The following is a 21,616-nucleotide window of genomic DNA, read 5'->3' as shown; positions in this document are numbered from 1 at the left end:
TATATATATATATATATATATATGCCGGCAGTTCTCAGTTATTCGGCATATATATATATATATATATATATATATATATATATATATATATATATATATATATATATATATATATATATATATATATATATATATATATATATGTGTGTGTGTTGAAGCGTTCGTCAGCCCGATATCTTCTGCATATCTGGTGAAACTTTTGTTGTACGAATCGGAATCACTTTTATTGTAGCTGCAGCAAACTTCAGCACAAACAAACTATGAAATTAACTTGAAGTGATCACCTTATGCAATAAAACACGATTTTCAGTTAGGAATGAATTCGAATGTTTCACACACATATCACCCGTGCATTTTTTTTTCTACATGAAAATTGTCGTATTATAAAAAAATATAAACACGTATTGGAGTTCGTTGTACTAAGTCTTTAGGGATACTCTCGTGCACCGATTGAAAAAACATTTCGAAACAAAAACACATTGATCAAGATATTTTGCAAACACAACCTCAACAATGTGCGTATCTACATTCTTCATCCCGAAAAACGCTTGTCCACTTTAATTTCTTTGTTGTCAAAATAAATTTCGAGACATTGTTTTATGTGTTTCATGTGATGGACGTGGTAACGCACATAATCCTAAATGCAATATTCCCGCCAAAAATAGCAAATAAATAGGTTGAAGAAGAAGTAATGGCCCACTGCAAATGTTATTTTGAAATCAAAATACAGAGTTGGGAAAAGTTGAGATGGCTTTACGTACACATGCAGAGGTAAAATAGGGCACAAATGCTTAATTTAAAGAACCCAATTAGATCTCTAGGTTTAATTAGGAATATTGAAGTGGAACACTTGGAGGCTTGGAAGTTTACTGCCGAGGCATACGAGAAAGTTTTAAAAGTATCAAGTCCAAAATACCTACATAAAAAACCTACCTATGGGTAATAACATTTATATTATCACCCATAGTAGCCTTTTATTCAAATGTGCATGACTGTGGCCTGCCATTTCGTGATGCAACAACATTTGGTTACTTAATTTGCGGCATTACTTCTGAAGTCATCCCCCCCCCCCCCTGTCTTCATTTCACTCACATGCTTTCTGTTATTTTATATAAAGGTTGCATATATGGACCAAATACATGCGCTCATGTTTATTGATAAGGGAGGCTTGCAGTAATATCTGTTGATGTAGTGGTCTGAGATCAAACAGGTAATGTTTAAAAGGTATGCTAAATTCTGCTAGATGACATGATTGATGTGAAGAAGAAGATGGAAGCATTGAAATCAAAGGTATGAGATAAAGCAATAAAATGTTAGTTTCTTCACACACATACACACATACAATGACAATGGGTGTTATTGGACTGTACAAAACACACAAGGGTTCTTGCCGAAGCATAAATGAGGTATCTCGCGAATTGCACGCTTTGTACACAGACATTTGCTCAAAAATATGAAAGAATAACAGCGATGAAAGAAAGTAGGTGCCGAAGAATATTAAACAAAACACAAACATAAGGCTTTTCGGAAGACAAATGCTGAACAGATGCTGAAGAGCAAGAATTGCTGATTCTTCGGGAACACTAGAGTAACGTTATACTATGCACATTCGCTAGAAACACCATTTCAAGCCTAGATAATCTTCATTGACTGCTGTATAACTGCCCTTAATTAGTATGATGCAGGCAGGCTACGGGGAAAACACATGTTAAACAAGGAGGACATGCCTTTATCAAGCTAGATTCATCCATGTGAAAGCGGCACTTTATTTAAACACCCTTGAAGTTGATTGCATAGTCCAACGCTTCTATTAGTTGGATGTCCTTTTTATGCACCTTAATATCGGTTCTAAAACATCCACCATGTTCAGCTTGCATACTCATTGTTAAGCCTAGACATGTTGACTCATTCGTCTTCTTTTCCTACATTTCTGAGCTTCATGTTTGTTTGATGTCAGGGAATAAGCAAACTTTTCTGCGGACTGCGAGGTTTGCGACATCAGCCAAGATTGTTGTTTTTCTTGTGCTACGTTCACGCTACTTTTTCCTAGACGATCAGTTCTTGTTTAACAAAGCTTTCACGACATGGCGAGTTTTTGTAAACATTATTCATAAAACACTCTAACTCAAAACACTGCAATAAATAGCTTAAGATATTTGAATTCTTTGGCAACAGCAATGTGCTCTAAGGGATCTGGATAAAAACAACATCAGTCAATGCTGAGCGCAGTTTCCTTGTTGTTCGTACTACGGACTGGTAGGCCACTAGCGGCTGCTCCTCAGGTGACTCATTATCCACGGCATGTAGGATGTGATGCGAGTGTACAGTCCCGGGAGCAGCGGCCGAGCGCAGCCAATGCCACCGGATACGACGCCGATGACAACGTACGTGTTATCTGCCAGGACCATCAAGGGCCCGCCAGAGTCACCCTGCGGCATTGAATGCAAAGTCAGATGCACCAATCTGAACGACTGCTGTTTTTGCTTGCTCTCAGCACAGGTATCATACCACATTTTCCATTAACGACAATTTGTTAGGACATTGATATAGCAATAAAGACAACATTCACTCAATCCTTATATTGTGAATTACGTGGGGTCATATGCTTCCTTCTTAAAATAAGGACAAAAAACACAGTAGGTAAATTATACAGCACAGTAGTCACAAGTAGACATAATAATGAAGGAGAAAGATGTAGGGACAAATTAGGAAAAGGCTGGTGTGAAACTGGAAGAGAATCTCCTGGTTCACCACCATACGCTAGGAAAAACAACAGGGGAAAGGTGGGGAGACGGATGGAGACAAAAGGATTCGTGCAATGAAAAAGAGGCAACAAAGATTGCAGAAGTACAGAATATCTAATTAACCAATGCCGAATAAATATATTAACTAGTTTCATAAATCACTTCCCATCTTGCAGGTATTCAAGATGCTATTTCGATAGCCCGGAGCGAAAATGGTGGCATGGATCATAGTGGCAGGCACAAAATTGAAGTGTTCGATTTGCAAACACCTCCCTTTGGCAGCACTGGCAAGAACGTCAATCACCCGTATCATGGAATTTGTAAAAGTACGCCAATGTCACATCCCACACCTGAAGAACGTAGACCTGCTTCATCGGAGCGAGAGGTGTTTCCCTTGGTATAAAAATCGCGCGCAGACAACTAAACAAAAATAACGATATCATTTCTGAACCATACCATTATATCGTTATCGATAACGACTTTTAACAATATTGATTAAAGGGTCGGTTACTTTTGGTAATTTCATTAGTGAGTTGAACACTTTATTTGCATATATATTATCGGTATTTCATCATACGCTCGTATGTATGACGATCTATTGTAAACCATTACAATTGAGAATGAAGTAGTAAGTCCATACACGTCTCAGCGTAAAACATGCCTAATAATTACTGCGGCTTATCAGTAAGCAAGAAGGTTTTTGCATGAAATCCTACTAATAGGTTACGTTGGCACCCAACCCAAGAGCTACCAGATTATTTCTTCACCAACGCAATGCCACAACACCGCAGTTTATACTGCGCGGAAAGGGTAAGGCAGACAAGAATGATGTGGCCATCCTGTGGAAATGACAACGACTTCTTTCGCGTTGATGCTATCTGTGTGGTTGATGCTAAAATCCAATAGAGCTTTCTTTCTCAGACAGTAAAATTCAATCTTCGCTACAGAATGTTCATTAACGGCTGTGTTCTCGTTTGTTTTCTTTGTGTTCATATTCTTTGCTTTTTTTAGTTGCATCGTATTTATGTTCGTATAGCTCTTTTCATGCGCTTACCGTGCAGGCATCCTTCTTGCCTTCTTTGTGCCCAGCGCAGAGCTGCTCCCTGGCGACCCGGATGGACTTTTTCGCCTCGATGTAGAGTCCATTGCACTGGCCGTTGCTCATAAGCTGCACTTCCACCTTCTGGAGCACGTCCGTCATGTATGTACTCAGGCTCTCGTCCTTAAAGGAGTCTGCACATTGAAGCATATTAATCTTGGTCGAGCGATGTAGAAAGAATGTCCTTCTCAAAACAGGCTATTTTGACAAAATGTTATGCTTAACACCATGCATTTAACAAGCATATAAAACTATCTCAATTTGGAGAAGAAACGTAGCGTATTTGTGAAGGTCTCGACGTTACTCATCGTGTATCACTCTTGCTTCTGACTATGGCTAGAATAAAACATATTTGTAAACAATACTAAAAGTATTTATGTCATGGTCTACAAAAAACATGAAGAAAAGAGAGTTGATTTTGGCCCAGCCAGTTTGCAAGTAGCTCTGTCCAAGGAATACAGTCCGATTCAACCTTAGACAACATTGTTGTGAAGACCGCTTGTTGACACACACTCCTAAAAACTGCACTAGAACTGTGCAAATACAGGCTTTATGACACCTGTGCACCTGTGCATGTCTGAGCACCTGTGCATGTCTTTTACCTTTAAATTGATTTTTTGCTCGAACTTGACCGTACGTAATTAGCGTTTTTCTATATAAGGTCAGCGCATATATAGCTGTGGTGAGCAGCGTTCTTAGTTGCAGAGTTTTGAAAGCAATCATAAATACCTCTTAGCAATCTATAGTGTTAAACCACCTTCACACATCGCTTCAACCAATACTGCGCACTCAGAGTGACATGTCAAAGAAGCCATGTCGACAAGCTGATCGAGAAGCGAAAGTGTTATCTCGTCCCTTTGGTCATGCATAAACCATTTCGAACGAGTCGAAGCAGTCATTGAACGGCCAATTCCTTTAGCTGTGCTCTCATGAGCCAATCAACTACACAATATACAAGAGTGCTGGAGTGTGCTTAGTGCTTGCACTATACGCCCTAATAGTTTCTATGGCCTAAAAACAAATTACTACCACTTTCTCTATTTTACGAGTGAAGCTCCTTATGCCGTAGGTCGTGCGTCTGCAATGTATGTAGTAGTAGTCGTCGTCGTCGTAGTAGTAGTAATAGGCAGCCACCTCTCGTTTAGTCCTTGAAAGTTCGCTAGATGGCGGTACTTCTATATAAAGAATACATGATGAAAAGATGCGAAATGGTACTTGGAGATGAACGGATGGATGAACGCACAGCCGGACAGACAGACAAATGCACGGACAGACGGATGCACGGATGCATGGATGGACGCATGGGCGGACACATCGACGCACGCACGGACGGAAGCATCGACGGATGCATGGACGGACATACGGACGATCACACGGACAGACAGAAGCAAGAACGAAAGGATGGACGGAAGCGCGGATGGACAGATGGACGCTTTGCCCCATTCATCACCCTTCAGTCCATGAATAAGCTGTGATTTTTTTCTTGTGTTAAGGAACTAGAACTCACAGCTGGTGACATTGTTTTGCATGCCAAGGATGCTTCAGTGCGATCATAATTACAATAAAGAGGCTGAAGTCTTGAACAACTTGAAGCAATTGGACGTGGTAAGAAAAAAAATCACCGCCATATCCGCAAAGTAAATGATGATCGAGGAACTTGCTCGGAGGTGCCCCAGGTGTTTCTTGGCAAGACCATTTCTGTAGGAAGGTTTGTTAACGAGCCGGTGCATGACGTGTACAGTACGCCAAAGGCAGCGTTGTCGGGCACTTTTCGCAGCCGGCAATGCAGAGTGTTAGCCACGCCGATCAGCAATGTTAACCACCTGCTGTTTTATGCTATACTGGCTGCTGCCGTGAGTGAAACGTATAACGCTCATAAATGGTAGACGTGAAGCTATCAGGTGGTCTTCAACGGGGCTGAGAGCAGACTGGTGAGGGGACTTGGGGGGGAAATTGGTACCCGTGCGTAACACTCATCGTATGAACATGTCCCGTTCTGTCGGGCCTACGAAGCGACGAGAGCGAAGTGGACAAAGTCGTGAGCAGGAAAGTGCACGCGCTATCGAGAACCGACCAACGCATTGTAGGGAGACTTCATGTGTGAGCTGGGCAGAGTCTTCTGTCTGTGCCGCCTCGCGTCCTCCGACGCGCACATGAAGGCTCCCTAACAGATGGATGTATGGATGGGTAGATTGATATGGCTGTACCCTTTGGATCGGGCGGTGGCTAACGCCACCAAGCCCTAATACTTAGTGATAAGTATTACATAATACGCCCTGGGTAGTGGCGTGCCATCTAGTGAGCATTGTTATATTCACTGCCGTTAGCGGTGACCGTAGAAGTGTACAATGGCAACACTGGCGTACACGTCCGCTTGCCGAGATTGCCGAGCAAGCTCCTAAAAAGTATCATTTTCGCCACAAGGACAAAGTAATGAACGGAACAAATTGTACAGTCATATGAAGTAAGTAAGGCTAGCAGCGAACTCTTCAATGTCCCATTTGGCATATTTTCGCTAAATTCTAATAAGAGCGAAAAAAGTCGCTTTACGAAAAAAAGCGCTTGTAGGGCAGTCTGTCTTCTCAACGCGAACCGGTGATCTTTAAGAACAGCGTGTAGAATAGCTGTTTGCTGATGTCGACCGAGATAACGAGCGCGCCAGTGATTGCGACTGCACCTTTGTGGTCGAGCTAAGAGTCGTTGCACTACACAACCACGCGCTCCTACCTCTGCATCCCTTCATGTTCCTTCAAGCCTGGAGGCAAGTTGACTTTCTGCCTGAGGTGCAGCCGATGGCAGGCCTCACACGTGGAGCGATGTTATTGAAGGCACCCTCTGTGCGATGGAGATAGCCGCCTCGCTTCATCTCTGCTTCAAACTCGTTCGTTACCAGCACTCGTGGGTAGAACATGCGATTCGCGGGTGATGTTACTGATTTAGACTTTATACTGAACATGACAGCGACGACAGAAACCTGTCGACAGCAGTCACATTGATTTCTATCACAAAATCAAGGCGCTATATCTGAAGCACCTGCGCTGTAATCTCGCACGTTGTATCAATGCGGGTGGTGCACATTTTAACAGCGAAGTTGTTCAAGCCGGGCTAATGCGTCCGCTCAATCCTAGCACCTGCCTTCTCTTTACTTTCTCCTTCATTACTAACACATGCGCGTTGATTTGTTCGGCGAGTAATATATTAACTTTGACAGGCGAGACAACGAGCAGAAAGACAGAAAGAGAAATAATGAAAGACAAAGTGAAAAATAAAAATTAGGCAGAATCTGAGAAAAATATAGGGGCGAGATAACGAGTGCAGAGAGATATAATAAGAGAAAGAGAGAGGTGGAAGAAGTAGAAGAAGTTAGATAGACATAAGAAGAAATAGAGAAATGAATACAAAGAAACATAGGAGATGGGTAAAAGGTCAGCAAGCATAGCCATATAAAGTACCGTATAGTAATCGGTGGGAAAGGGTAATTTGATTAATATGTGGCGTTTAACGTCCCAAAGTCACTATATGATTATGAGAGACGCCGTAGTGGAGGGCTCTGGAAATTTCGACCACGTGGGGTTCTTCATCCTGCACCAAAATCTGAGCACATGGGCCTACAACAATCCCACCTCCATCGGAAATGCAGCTGCCACAGCCGGGATTTAATCCCGCGACCTGTGGGTCGCAGCCGAGTACCTTAGCCACTATACCACCGCAGCGGGGCAATCGGTGGGAAAAAGAAGTGAAGGAAAGGCGGTAGATAAAAGAGTAAAGTATAGCACAGTTTTGTATACTTAGGTATTGGAAGAGGTGGGAAAGAAAAGCGAAATAAGGAAGGCAAAAGAATCAGCTCTGCCGCTTCACACCACTATAGTGCATAGCTGCCCCGTGCCCCCATACACACACTTTTTTTTTATTTTTGTCTTCAAGTTTGGCAAACCAAACATTTACCTGCACTCCTGTAACTCAGCAAGGTCATGAAAAACCAGACCCATTTGGATCTATAAAACGTGGGTATCGCATTAATTTTGAGCCGTTCAGGTGAGGTGTCGAGCAGACCACGCTTTGTCATAGGGCCCTGTCGATCATTATAGTCTGTTGCATGAACTAAACAGTCTTCAAGATGAACAAACAAACTGCAGATGTGTTTGTTTTCCTCTTGTGACTCAGTGCTGATATTATAGCGTGCTGAATAAACGCAGTAAGCAGCTATTGTTTTTCGTGCCACCAGATATGAGATTACCATACCTGACGCAAATCCGCACCACGAGTGGCTCTTAACATATGAAAATCCCATTCGGATGCATTGCTGCAATTGCATCCGCACGGACGACACGTGATCGAAAGCAGCTTTAACCGGCGCTAACCGGTTTGCTTACGAGTCGTTAGGGTGCGAGCGCTCTTCCCACAGTCACACCTTCCGGATTACGAAAGGGAAAAAAAAAAACTGCATTCGGTAGCGGTTCGTTACACACGTGTCGAATCGTATCGTATAGAAAACCAGATGCGATGGAACTGGAGCTTGACCTTACTGATAAGACTGCTTTGTGACTGCAAGGTGCAGACAAAACAACGCATTTATGAATATGCACGGAAATGTTTATCTATTATCAAAAAAGGGCATGGTCAAACGCATTTCCATGATTTTGTCGCAACTGATAGAGGACGTTCATTTTTTTCTCACAAAAATGCTTCTATAACAGTAGTTATTCATAGTGAATACAGTCACACACATTTGGAACTTTCATGGTTTATATCTAGGTTCATTATGACAAGTTTCATAAATACTGAAGGGAGTCACAGCCTTCATTTCACCTTCTCAGCACATGTTGTATGAAATTAAACTTTCATTTCCTGCGCTGCTGACTAGCATTCAGAATTATTTTCAGACAAAAAGAGGTACATAACACTAACTAAAGAAGCTCGCCGAATTCTCCGATTTTTTTAAAGATTTTCTTATAAATATATGTATCTTTCTTGGAAGTTAAGTCAGAATTTTAAATGCGCAGTAGCTGATTCCCATAAAGGTCCATGCTCTGCGTGTGTGCCTATCTATAACAGGTTGGTTGAACTGCGGAAAGTGACAGACGCTACATTATTGAACGGCCATACACTTTCCAGATTTAACGTCTCCCACATTCACAAACCACCGAGTTAAGCGCACCTGTCGTGACCACAACAGTCGAGCGATCCTTTTTCATCGCCTAACTGGAATAAATTCCGGGATAACAGGTATGAATATATCGACCTTCAGCTCCTGCCGGGGCCACCGTCATAAAGCCATAGCGTTCCGGGGAATCACCCCAAGGAGAAATCCTTGCAGAAGTGTGGCGGCTGGGAAAACCCGGAAGCCCGCACTCGCGCTCGAACCTGCAGCTCCGGGGAATCCCCGTCCTTACGAGGTGCAGTAGCACTGGATGCTCACCGAGCCGCAGTTCCCGGACGTATCCCCAGCCGGCAACGGTGCCGTTCTTGCCGGAGGCGTAGAGGCTTCTGTCGGAGGCCGACGGTAGGCAGGCCGGCACGGCGAACTCGCCCAGCGGGATGTCCGAGGCGAGCCGCAGCAGGCCGATATCGTTGCTAAGCCTTTTCGGCTGGCCGAACATGGGGTGCAGCAGCAACTTCTCTGGTGCCAGGTCCAGTGACGAGTGGCCCAACTCCGCCTGGTACAAGTGGTACTCGCCCACACGGACTCGCAAGTTCCGCAGAGTCGCCCTGCGAGGGAATCACGCCACGTCAAGAACCATCACGTGGCAGCTTCATCTCATCGATGATCTTCTTTACCATGGACAACCCCAATACATGGTGAGGATGAATACATACACGCATGCTATCTCGCACGAAGTGCTTGTACAAGAGCGCACCATCGATGCAACAATGTATAACGAAACGCGAAGACAAAGGAAGTTAAAGTTGCGCGAATTGTTGGTCAGCATTGTACTGTTTCATTTATTAACTCAATGCATTTTTGGTCTCGCATTCTCGGTCTTCACACAACGAACCTCTCGAATTACAAACCGTATTGTCATAATGCTGCTTGACATTTTTGCACATACTTTAAAACACATATACGTGTCAGTGTAGATGTCATAAAAATAGAAACATATAGATACAATAGTGAAATAGTCATGTTTATACCCCTAAATGATACATCCAAATCAAAGAGAACACTGCTATCGTAACAGTGCAAGTGGCACGGTAGCACTCATATAGTTCTCGTTCAACAAACATCACATGGCCTGGTTCCAGAGCATGAAATTTAGCTCATTTTAGTCCAAAGGTTTCACGTCACGAGCGTTTGGCGAGGCGATTGTTCAAATATTTGCTGTGGTAAATACGTTTGTACCGTTGTTTTAATGATCAAGCATTGGACCCTCGATTTAGTATCACGTTCACAAGACGCTAGTTAGTCATCCGACGTTATGGTTATCAATCTCATGTGCCCCTTCAATGCGCCGCTCGTTTTGTAAAATAATTTTCAAGCAAAAAAGGAAAAAGAAAAACAAAATGGAACAGAGTTCAAGCGAACAAGAGTAAACGAGTAGTGGGCATTTGTAGTCACTGCTTGCTTTCTTTTGATCTTGTTGCACTTGCCGTGCGATGGTAATTAGCTAAAAAATTCAGAAAAAAATTATTTATCAAGGACAGTTTTTTAAGCTATCATAATGTCGTATCATGCTGCATATGCAGGTGCGTAGGCAGAAATACTTTTTTCGGAGGAGTGGGGGCACTTTTTTAATATAGTTGTTTTCGCTATGTATGCCATGGCGAAAAACTAAGGAGAGGGTGAGAGAGGAAATGGTGTCGGCGTGCTACGCCACTGTGCTTATGCGACTGATTAGAAAGAAATGTTCGACAACTTTTTACAACACTATGCAAAGTTTATTGCACATCATTAGGAGCAGTTCAGGTGAGCACAACAACGCCGGATAACAAAAAAAAATCATTTTACGGCACGTAAAAACATGAATTTCTCAGGTTCGATGTAACCTAGGCACACAGACATGACCACGGCAATGAACAAACAACAATTGAGTGTTTCCATAAACGTCTTTAAGTAGAACCAACATGTTGATGCAAGCGTACCACAGTGCACGATCAAGTATTGACGTTGCAATGTTGACGCAGGTTTAACATAGAACAGCTAATGAGACATGTGAGGACTGCTGTATGCGCAGACTTTTGTACTTTTAGCAGGTAAGTTATCTGAGAGCTATAGGCCAGGCGATGTTCTTTCTTGCGGGAAATCGATTGATTGATTGATTGATTGATTGATTGATTGATATGTGGGGTTTAAAGTCCCAAAAACCACCATATGATTATGAAAGACGCCGAAGTAGAGGGCTCCGGAAATTCCGACCACCTGGGGTTCTTTAACGTGCACTCACATCTGAGCACATGGGCCTACTGCGGGAAATCGAATATGTATTCATTTTTTGTCGTAAATGTTCAATACTATCTTTGGTGCAATACAAGCAGAGTAATTTTCCAATTCATCACTTCCGAAAGAAGGCAAACATTCGATGAGATGCCATGTTATCTGACTAATCACTAATTGACATTATAATATAAATATATTACATTATACGTAATATTCAATGTATTTGATATTGTGTATTGCGTTATAAATATATGGGAGGGTACATCCCCGAATCTCTGAAATAGTTTAATTTTAAAAACCTAATTAGCTTTATGAGCATTCAGAAATTTCACGTGAGACATCAGCAAGGTCATTTTACAATTAAGGGCATCATGGTATCACCAGTCTTTTTTGTATGTGCAAAAATTTACCTACTTTTGCACTGTTAGCCAAACTAAAAACAACGGACAAGGAATTAGTGTTAATATACGAATTTACATAATGGAACAACAACAAGCTTGATCTGTAGAATACGTAACGAGTAGTCTACATATTTTATTCACTTGTTTTACATCTGATTTCATTAATAGACACAACATTTCTCTGTTGTTTTATAGTAAAGATACAATATTTAACTTGATCTGAGGCAGCTAAAAAAATTGGTAGCACACCCCCACTGCTCGTATAAGTCGGAGGAGGGTAGAAACAGTTAGATTATGGCAATACAAGGAGCTCCGCGAGGTAGGACTAAACATTTCACTACCGTGCTACACTATCTTTATCTCAGTTTACCATGAAATTCAGGCCATCAGAACTGCTTCCGGTGCGATATGGCACAGAGAAATTCGTTTTTCACAAAAGAAAGCAAGTTTTTGCGACGTCCGAGTGGTGTTTAAGTAGTCCTATAATTTTTTTCACTGTGAAGATGGTTTCAATGCGATTCTGAAAGTTCAGTGCTACGTATAAATGCTCCTAGTTTTTCGGCATTTCCTATTCTGGACGTTTTAGCTGAATTTTTATCCCAAGGCCATAATAATAGTGTACAAGGTCGTTGCTCATGAAAGAACAACGCAAAAGTATGGTTCAGCTTATAATAAGCAGTAGCTGCGGGAAGGGTATGGTTTCGCAAATATTTTTACGCTGTGAAAGATGGCTATAGCAAGTGTCAGTAAGCGGAAGAGCATCTCTCTGGAGTGATTTGTTGACAGCCAAGATAACCGCGAAGGAGCATACGTTGCATGGCAGGGCTCACTTTTTGCGCCACCGTATAATAGGGGGAGCTTCGCAGGCACCTGATAGGTTGTGCCTATAGTTATTCTGACCACCTCTAGCTGGCGCAAGAAAATAATATCTCTTCCTCTTGCTATCATTTGCTGGCGCCTTCAGCTGTCTGGTAAAAAGAATGCACTAACTTGTTTCCTTTCATAAGTGACCACCTCGTGCATGTCAATGGCAGCGAAAACCTCATACATGCTTTTCTGATATGAAACGAAAAGCTGAAGGGAACACAATGACAACTCACCTTTGCAGGCAGTGGGCCGCTGTAAGTATCCACCGTTTTCCAATAATTGTGCCACCGCACTCATGTTGCCCATTTATTCTCAACGATACCTGTAATGCACAAGGAAACTCAGTAAACACACGCGCGTGACACCACAGCATTTTATTTTGTTCGCAGTCTTCTTGATGTTTACGCTTTCACGAGTCACCAGAGGTGTCGACGCTGGCGGCAGAGCTGGTAGTGACACCTTGTAGCGATTTGTTCAACTACATCACCACTGCCATTTTTTTTTTTCGTCGCACCGCGGTACTTGTCAGAACAAGATAAAATTACTATGAGCTAACGAATATTTAAGTGACAGTGCTTCACACCTGCACTTAATTATTGCCTAGGTGTTAGTCACTTCAGTATTATGTCTCGGAGTGTCCTGCATCTGCAGGTGCCACTCTCCGCGTTGGTAAAGGGGTAACCAGTCGACGTACAAACTAAACTTCTCGTGTAGCTGTGCGGTGCTTAAAGCTGTTCCTTCCCACACAAATATGCACGTATTGCTGTGCTATACAAAACGCGCACATAAAAGCACACTTGCGAACATACGCAACACGAGGTTGAACGCTACTGTCTCTGCCTCTATCCATCCCCTTCCCTTGACGTGACGCAAACGGTCGCGTGAAAATAAAGTTAAGTTGCCTAAATTTTGGGGCAAGAGTAAAAATAATAACCTTAACCTTCATTTTTTTCAGTAATGAACTTATAACGGTGAAAGTTATGACAGACAATTGTTCTTGAATAAATTGTTGTTCCAAGGTGACAGCTTTTTACATTATTGTCCCTTTCAGAACTCCTTCCTGCTTCCCCACCCCTGCCCATTTTTTCATTTGTTGACTTTTGAAGAGCGTGATAAATTATATACAGTAGACATTGGGCGATTATTTATAAGAATGATGTAATGCTGAGTAAACGCTTGTGCTTCCCCACTAATCTAGCAAGCGTGAAAGTGATGACATTGAACGCGTTTCGTCGATCCGTCTCTTAGACTGCTCATCACTCTCTGGCACCGTTGCCTATTCAAGCTAAGGAGTGTATTGAAACGAATACCCAATGAAGGAGAGGAAGCAAAGTGGAGTAGCGATAGGCTTAGCTCAGTATCGGTACCACTCTGAGCGGAAACACTGAGTGTGATGTAAATGGAGGCTAACTCTGCTCGTTACATGCCAGTTTACTTAGACCGGCTATGCGTTGATTGTCTGTTAGTATTCAGACCGATAGGGTGAACTCTCCTTCCATATTTCAATTCCCTTCTTTCTCTTTGTACTATGGTGCGCAATGCTTTCTTAGGTGACTTGCATGGGTGCCAGAAGGAAAGTTAACGCAAAAGGGCCACCTTCCCCCCTCAAGCTCACCATTGATAAATACGTGGGTTCTAACGTCCCAATACCACTATATGATCGCGAGAAGCTGTAGTGGAGGGCTCCGGAAATTTAGGTCACCTGAGGTTCTTTAACGTGCACCCAAATCTGAGCACACGGGCATACAACATTTCCGCCTCAATCGAAAATACAGCCGCCACAGCCGGGATTCAATACCATGCTTTGTGGGTCCACAGCTGAGTACCTTAGCTGCTAGACCACTGCGGTGGGGCCCTCAAGCTCACCGTCACCGGCCCCCTTATCCAAAGGAAACAAGCACTGCCCATCCCCCTCCCCACGTCTCTTAACACGATGCAGCCGGGTTTGCACCCTCTAGATGAAATCTTGCTGCAGATGATTTGCACAGGTTAGCTTTGTTTTCAACTTCTTATCACTATTAAGCAACAAAATAACCGAACACAAGTTCGAAATACCTCTCCCATTTGAAAAAAAAAGAAAAATAAGACGAATGCTCAAACACACGTGGAATCGAACTCCATACCTAACGCTCAGCCCCCGTGACCAACACTATGGTTCATGCGCGAGTAACAGTCTCAGTTTGAAGGTAGGAAAGAAGCCGTAATATTTATCACAGTGAGATGAGCAGAGGAATACTAAAAAGAAAGAAAAAGAAATCGGCTTTGTTCGGGAAAGAAGTTTTTTTGTGTGTGTGCATCCGAAAGGGAGCCCAGCTGAATGTCCTTTAAGGGAGAAGGAAAAAAAGTGAGAGAAGAAAGCGGAAAGTAAGCCTAAAGCCCCTCTACTTTTGGAGCTATAAAGGCTATAATCACACCCAGTGCCTCTCACATAGGAAAAGGACGACTACATATGCACTTGACCATCCTCTGCGTGTGGACGCTCAGCATGAAATGCGGCTCCTCCTTTCCACTCTGCATCTCTAACCACGCTCATTACAGTGAGTTTTTTTTTTTATTGCTGAATATAATACCATAGAACCTTGGTGAAGCGATCATGAATCGTATGAATATTGAGATGATATGAATTTTTCTGTTGTGTCAACCAAGCCCATCAGCCTGAAATTGAATGAAGTATGGTCGTTTTGAACAGTTTTTTTACCACGCGACATTTGATATGAACTTACACTACCACACAGTTTCAAACAGGTCGCCCATGGAAGAGACAGCTATCCCGCACAGCCGCGATAGCACAAGCACGTGCATTGACGCCGGGTTGTATCCTCAGAGGTTGTGCATGCTAATCATAGAGATTACTGATGGCGTCTTTTTTGTTATTTTTCTGCCCGACGTGTGCTGCTGTACGCTTGACAGCGGTGGTTCGATTCATTTACACGTGCATATCACATCTGTGCAAGCCATGCCCTCGCAATCAAGCCTCATATGAAAGGAAGACGAGAACATGAATAGAAAGGGATGGTCCTGGTAAAGGAGCTAGGCCTCGCAACGTCAGCTTGCACGAATCTTGGGGAGGCTCCCATCTGCCAGCTCTCCTGTTTGCACGGGAGAGACTCGAATGATGAGTGAACATCCCAAGTAAACCTCCCGCATGCAAACCTCTTGAGATAAGAAATTAGGAAAAGACATTGGTGCCAAAGTTTTCTGGCCTTTATCACTCGCGTTCAAAGTGCTCCTTTGGTACTTTTCGCCTCAGTACTACCATGTCATGAAAAAAGCGTGCTAAGATTAGGAAGGGGCTACTAGCACTCAAGGGGCATATGGTTCCGTGCACGCGCCGTACATTTACGACTATAGGTATAATTTTACAAGACGATATATATAGTATTTTTTTGGGGACCTTCAAAGCCAAAATTTTGGTGTGTCTGTATGGCTGTACATTTGTCTGTTTGCAAACAATACCTCAAATGTCCAATCCCATCCGCAGCGCCTACCAATATTGCTCAAGCTTCAGCATTCATACTTGTGAGATTGTCAATTAAAAACAATTATTGCGCATATCTGAGACACCATAACAACACCTCGATGTTTTGTATATGTGGCTTTATACTAATGAAGGCACACATAATTCTAAGGACCGCAGTGTTTATCACGCTGCGCTGACAGTGCAACGCGATGCTCGAAAAGGCACATGTTTCCAACGCTTTGCTAAGATGACACGGTGGGGGCACCTGCCCATCGCTTTGCGTTCTACCCCTTATCGCCTCTGAGACAGGCGCGCATCTTTCTCCGGGGGCGTGCACGCCTTCCTTCGTTTTCGAAGATAACTGCCAGATGGCACTCGTGTCTAACGTGCCTCGATGCGCTCGTTCGCCTTCACTGCACGAATCGAGACTAACGCAGCGCTTCCAGAAAACAATTCACTAATTTTCTCGCGCAGAACATCAAATAAACGTTTTATTCACGCTCTCCACACGCAAGACTATCGTCTTCCGACGACATTAGCAGTGAAACATGTAGGTACGGGGCCAATTTTTACAGCTAAAAACTTTACCCATCACGGTTATCTAGCAGATATGGTGAAAATGTGAAAATCCTTGAGTGAAAATACCGTGTGTTTAGATTTATGTGCATGTTAAAGAATCACAGATGGTCGAAATTTCCTAAGGCCTTCATTATAGAGTTTCATATTTATATGGTGGTTTTGGGATGATAAACACCAGCATTTATTACGTTTAAAATTTTTCTGTGAATCATTCAGAGCTGTTAATTAGGTTGCTGCGGCACTAAGAAAGAAAATTAATGAGAACGCACGCCACTTTTTTTTCGTCTCGAACTTATTTTCTAACTTTACTGGAGATTTTCGTACCTATGGAGATTTACTTCATCAAGGCCTTACTGTAATATATTGAGTTTTGCGTCCCAAAACTGCGATAAGATCATCAAGCAAACAGAAGATTTTGACTATTCGGAGTTGTTTAACGTGCACCGACATCCCGCAGAACATTGTCCTCGTGTTTCACCATCGAAATGCATTCGCCATGGCCGGAATTGAATCCGCCACTCTCAAGGCAGCAGCCGAGCATCGTAAACACAACCACCATGGCAGCCAGCTGTTCAGAACAGCGATTGCTGTCCGCAGAATGTGTTCTTAATATCAAGAAGCCCATCGTTCCACCCTTTTTAACTGAAACATACGAAAAACAAGCCAGTTTTATCTGGGCATTCTTAAATCGTTATTTTTTCTTTTGCTTTTCTGTGAGTTTCTGTTGCTGTTTCTCTCAGAAGTTTACCAAATCAGCAAACAAACTGCGAAATTTTCTGTTCGGCTGCTTACAGAGCTTGCAACAGCAATTGCGATTACAAGTTACTGACTATTGCACCTCGTCAGCAAAAAACAAGTAACAAGGATCCAGTTTACTCGACAGTCACTGCTTTTACAGAAGAAACGTATTGCAGGAAACCACCCATACGTGAAAACATAACAAGAACACGAGGGATAACAATTTAGCTACAGGCCGATCCCTTATCAATACAACAGGTCTTGCAGGAAGTAAAAGCTAACGTGACTTTAATGGTCGATTAATAAGGATAATTACATACTCGGGCAGGTAGCAATAGAAACAAAGACGCGGGCAGTAACAGAGACACGAGAGGAGCGCGAACAACAAACTGACGTTTATTCTCGGAAGCCACACATGTTTATGGAAAACAAAAATAAGAAAACCACATCATTGCCCACAGAGACCTCATCCCGCTCCCAAGAAGACAATAGAAAAAAAACACCATAACATTTTTATCGGCTCCTGTATCGAAAGCCAAACGAGCAAAGCACGAAGCAGTCGCAATCAAACGCCAATAACTGATGCCATGCGCACTTGTGTAGCGATTGCTCGGGCAGGAGGGTATATCACGAGGAAAACAAAGGTGTCAGGTTAGCTTCAAGGAAAGCTTTCGCACAGGTTATAAGGTTCAAAGAAGGGTGGCTTACACTCACGAGATGGCTCTTTCGAATGAAAAAAATATGTATATATTGGAGAATCACTCTGTACACCTTTTTCCGGTTCCGCTAACACACTGATGTCTTATTAAAGAGCGGATCACAATCACAGTGCCAAAACTGTATCGCGATAAGAGAATATAGCCTTCTTATGCAGTACTTGTCTTGTTCCTTTATTACTTGCTGGTGTCTGTTGGTGGCATAAAACACGAGAGTTTTATGCCGGGGTCCACTGCGTCTCCACTGAAGTACTTCCGTCACTGAAGCGATGTTGAAAAATATATAGAAAGAAATTGCAAAGAAAAAGTCTCAAGGCCACCATCCGTCACGCGGAATGGAACCAGCAACTTCTCGATTCTCAGCGCGCGGCGTCAACCACTACGCCACAAAGCGTACGTTGTGTGAAGTGCTAACGATACCATACACCGTTCGGCAGTCTTTAGAGCTTCGAAACTTCAGCCCGTTTTTGTTATCAGTGGTGAGATGGCACGATGGTCTCGCGTTCAACGTGCTCTCAAGGTCGCCGCCTCCACGAAGCGCCGCCCCCACGGAGCGTGGTCTCTCCTGCGCACGCGCTTATCGGACTCACAATTCGGGAGAAGACGAAGGTCTTTCCTCAATTACTAAAGAAGCGCGCTGCTGACACACGACGAAAAACAATTGTGACAGTACGCGCTCGTCCTGTGTATGCTAATTTCGTGCGTGCTTTTTGCTTGAGGTGTGTGCTGCAAGTTTTGAGCTGCTTTCCGTTCGTAATGTGACTTCGCAATTTGTTGTTGTTGCTCAGACAATGCACAATAAAAGCTGTAAAGACAAGTTTCACTTTCGTGTTACACCGATTCCACTATAGGGGGATCAGCCACGTTTCTTGAGCTGACTGTTAACTAATAATTCTAATAAACTCGCCCAGATTTCTGTTCTTGCAAAAGTAATTATTTGTCGTGTTTTACGTGCCAGAACGACATAATGAGTATGGCCCACGCCGTAGGAGGAATCTCCAAAAATTTTTACCATCTGTTATTTAACGAACTCACATCGAACAGAACAAGGGCTTCTATGTATTACGTCGTTATCAAGTACGATTTAAGCAGGGCAAAGGCCTCTCCCATGGTTAGCCAATCAGTATCGCCCTGTGCTTGCTGTACGTGGCCGGGTTGTCCCCCCCCGAACTTTTTTTTAGTCTCATATGCACACCTATAGCGTTCTGCCTCCCCTCACGCCTCCATCAATCGCCGCGACCGGAATCGAACCCGTGACTTCCAACATATATATAGTTTACCGCCTCCTTGAATGTTAGGGAGTTTTCTAATAGCGTACGCTATCCGTTATGGTCGCAGCCACTGCGCGTGCGTCATAACTCTAACCGCCGTTACAGTTCGCAATCCGCCCACAAAAAATCCGAAATAAAGTGTGGCCCGCAAGGACCGCATAACCACTTCGCGGCGACGCGAGCGTGCATCAGCGTGGGGTCAAACGCCATTCGAAAACTCATACGGCGCCCCTACGCAAACGCTACGCCCTCTAACTTAGCGTACGCCATTCGAAAACTCCCTATTAATAAATGTATCTCTTCTGAAAAACCCCAACGTATACTCACAATCCAGGGAAACTCGCCGTCGTAGGCGTCTCGGCCTCCCACGATGCGGCTGCGGCGCACCAACTGCCGGCCGCAGCGGCAGCTCCTCCTGAACGCTGCGTCGAGACACGAAAGCGAACGAACGAGACACGGGTTTGGTTTGCAGACTCGCCAGCACCGTGCGCATGCGGCGCTATTACATGCATATCGAAGCGCGCGTTCAACTCGTTCAACCTCGCACGCAACTGGCCTAGCTGCGGCCTGATCGCACGGTGGCACACTTTGCTTCGAATGTCACTCGCCCTCGACGATGCGCTCACGCGGCCGTGACGCGGTCCACCGCGCTGTTTTTCCTCGAGCGATAGCTACACGTGCCAGCTTGCATAAGGCGAGACGTCATCGCTGGGTAATCGGCTAGCCGCCTTAGGGTGCACACTGTTTAACGCCGAGCGCGCCACGAAACAAGAAAAGCTGGCGCGCTTTCTTTTTCATGCACTGCCTCGAATGCTCGCCCGGTTTACGTTCGATGTTCTTTTTGCTAATGCATTTCCGTTCCCGTTTCAACGTTGCGGCGAACGTGTAGGGACGTTCGCGAAATGCGAACTGTCCACGCAGTCTCCAAATGGCGATACGACCGTTACACAGCGCAGCTGGCCACACAAAGAGCTTTAGAAACACTGTTCTTAAGAATATATTCTTACTTCTGCTAAATTGAAACATTCAAGCTGCAGCCGGTATTGAAGATTATTGCGGGAAAAATATAAAGTTTGAACACCTTCAATTACGTACATGTTGTCAGTGAACTGAACTACTGGCATAGACACTTGGTTAATCTTGAATACTGAGCCAGAAACAGGGCAAAGTCATTGTACGTAAGTGCATTAACATAACACTTCGGAGTGCAGCTCTCACAGAAGCCGATCATTTGACGATTATCCAGTACACTTATTTGAGCGTGCTCCGGACCCTCAGTGCGTAATATTTTCGACTGCTTTAACAAATTAGGAACCAGAGCACGGCTAATAGGGCAAGGTCGAACTTTCTGCACGTTACGTGCGAGTCGTAGGAGAGATACCAGTCAAGTATTGTTGCGAAACAATGTAGAACTTTCGCGCTGCGGAGAAACAAAAAACGTAGGACACCGAACACTTACCTGCGTCGACGAGCGGTGCACTGACCAGGAGACACGCGGCAATCACAACGAGAAGCCAAGACCGAAGGCCCTCTGCCCACATCCCTCAACGCGCAGCCCCCTTTAATGCCTAACACGTCTTTGTTCCTTTCTTTCTGAATGTTTCCAGCTACGGGACTACGGCCCAGGAATCGGAAAGAACGCAACGATTGAGACACTTCGCGTTCTCGTATCGGCAACGCAAGTGAGGAGCTCGTCGACCCTGCGGCCGAGCACGAGGGCTGCCGATCAACGCGCTGCGGCCGCCGAGAGAAAGTGCGTCGTCGCGGCAGTGGGGAAAACGTAGCGTTTATAACGCACCTCTCGGAGCGGCCGGGCGGATGAGAATGTGGGTTAACGGGAGCCATCCTCGCTTCACTTAACAGAGGCTTGTTCGCCCTCAATTTTGCCCGCGCTATCTGCAACGCGGAACTGTCGATGACGGATCGCGCGTAACGTGGTTTGGTGACTGCAGTGCCACCTCGTGTACAATCGAATCAAGAAAGTTTGCTTTGCTAGATACTGTTTTGAGGCTCACACGGGAGATGACCGTTAAAAAGATTAGATGAACGGCTGTGCAAGATATCGCATACTACGCACCCTCAGTCGTCCGTTAAGGTATCGGATTATATCATGTAATCGGGTACGGTAAGCCTATACACGAATATTCTTATCAACACTTGCGTTTTTGCCAGGCTGCATTTTCGGGGAGCTAATCATGTGGACCGTATTGTCTTATACGAGGTTGACGCTTGGGCTGGTTGGTAATATGAAAAGGAAATCTGATTCTCAATGCACAGAACATACGAAGGAAAAAAAAAAAAACGTGACGGCGTGACAGAGGACACTCTTGCAACCAGATGTATTGCTTAGATTACGAGGTTGGGGT

At 44.0% G+C, this 21,616-nt stretch overlaps 2 protein-coding genes across 2 annotated transcripts in view; one reads left to right on the top strand and one right to left on the bottom strand.

Moving 5' to 3' along the window:
* Positions 1 to 197: 197 nt before the first annotated feature.
* On the bottom strand, positions 198 to 21,122 carry LOC119171962 (serine protease 33). The gene is made up of 6 exons (XM_037422877.2): positions 20,710 to 21,122; positions 19,578 to 19,672; positions 12,720 to 12,808; positions 9,263 to 9,552; positions 3,799 to 3,977; positions 198 to 2,429 (listed from the first exon to the last, which is right to left on the bottom strand). Exons 1-6 carry the CDS (start codon positions 20,789 to 20,791, stop codon positions 2,265 to 2,267), a joined length of 900 nt encoding a protein of 299 aa, XP_037278774.2. The 5' UTR covers positions 20,792 to 21,122; the 3' UTR covers positions 198 to 2,264.
* LOC119172649 (brain-specific serine protease 4) overlaps positions 9,507 to 21,616 on the top strand; it is a 31,211-nt gene continuing 19,101 nt past the window's right edge. The window contains exon 1 of the mRNA XM_075892755.1: positions 9,507 to 9,642. The gene's annotated coding sequence lies outside the window, so the exon portion shown is untranslated. The remainder of the gene's footprint in view (positions 9,643 to 21,616) is intronic.

This window comes from Rhipicephalus microplus, chromosome 4 (assembly GCF_043290135.1).
Source record: "Rhipicephalus microplus isolate Deutch F79 chromosome 4, USDA_Rmic, whole genome shotgun sequence".
NCBI lineage: Eukaryota > Metazoa > Arthropoda > Arachnida > Ixodida > Ixodidae > Rhipicephalus > Rhipicephalus microplus.
Note: the sequence above shows the minus strand (reverse complement) of the source record. Positions and strands in the feature narration are given on the sequence as shown.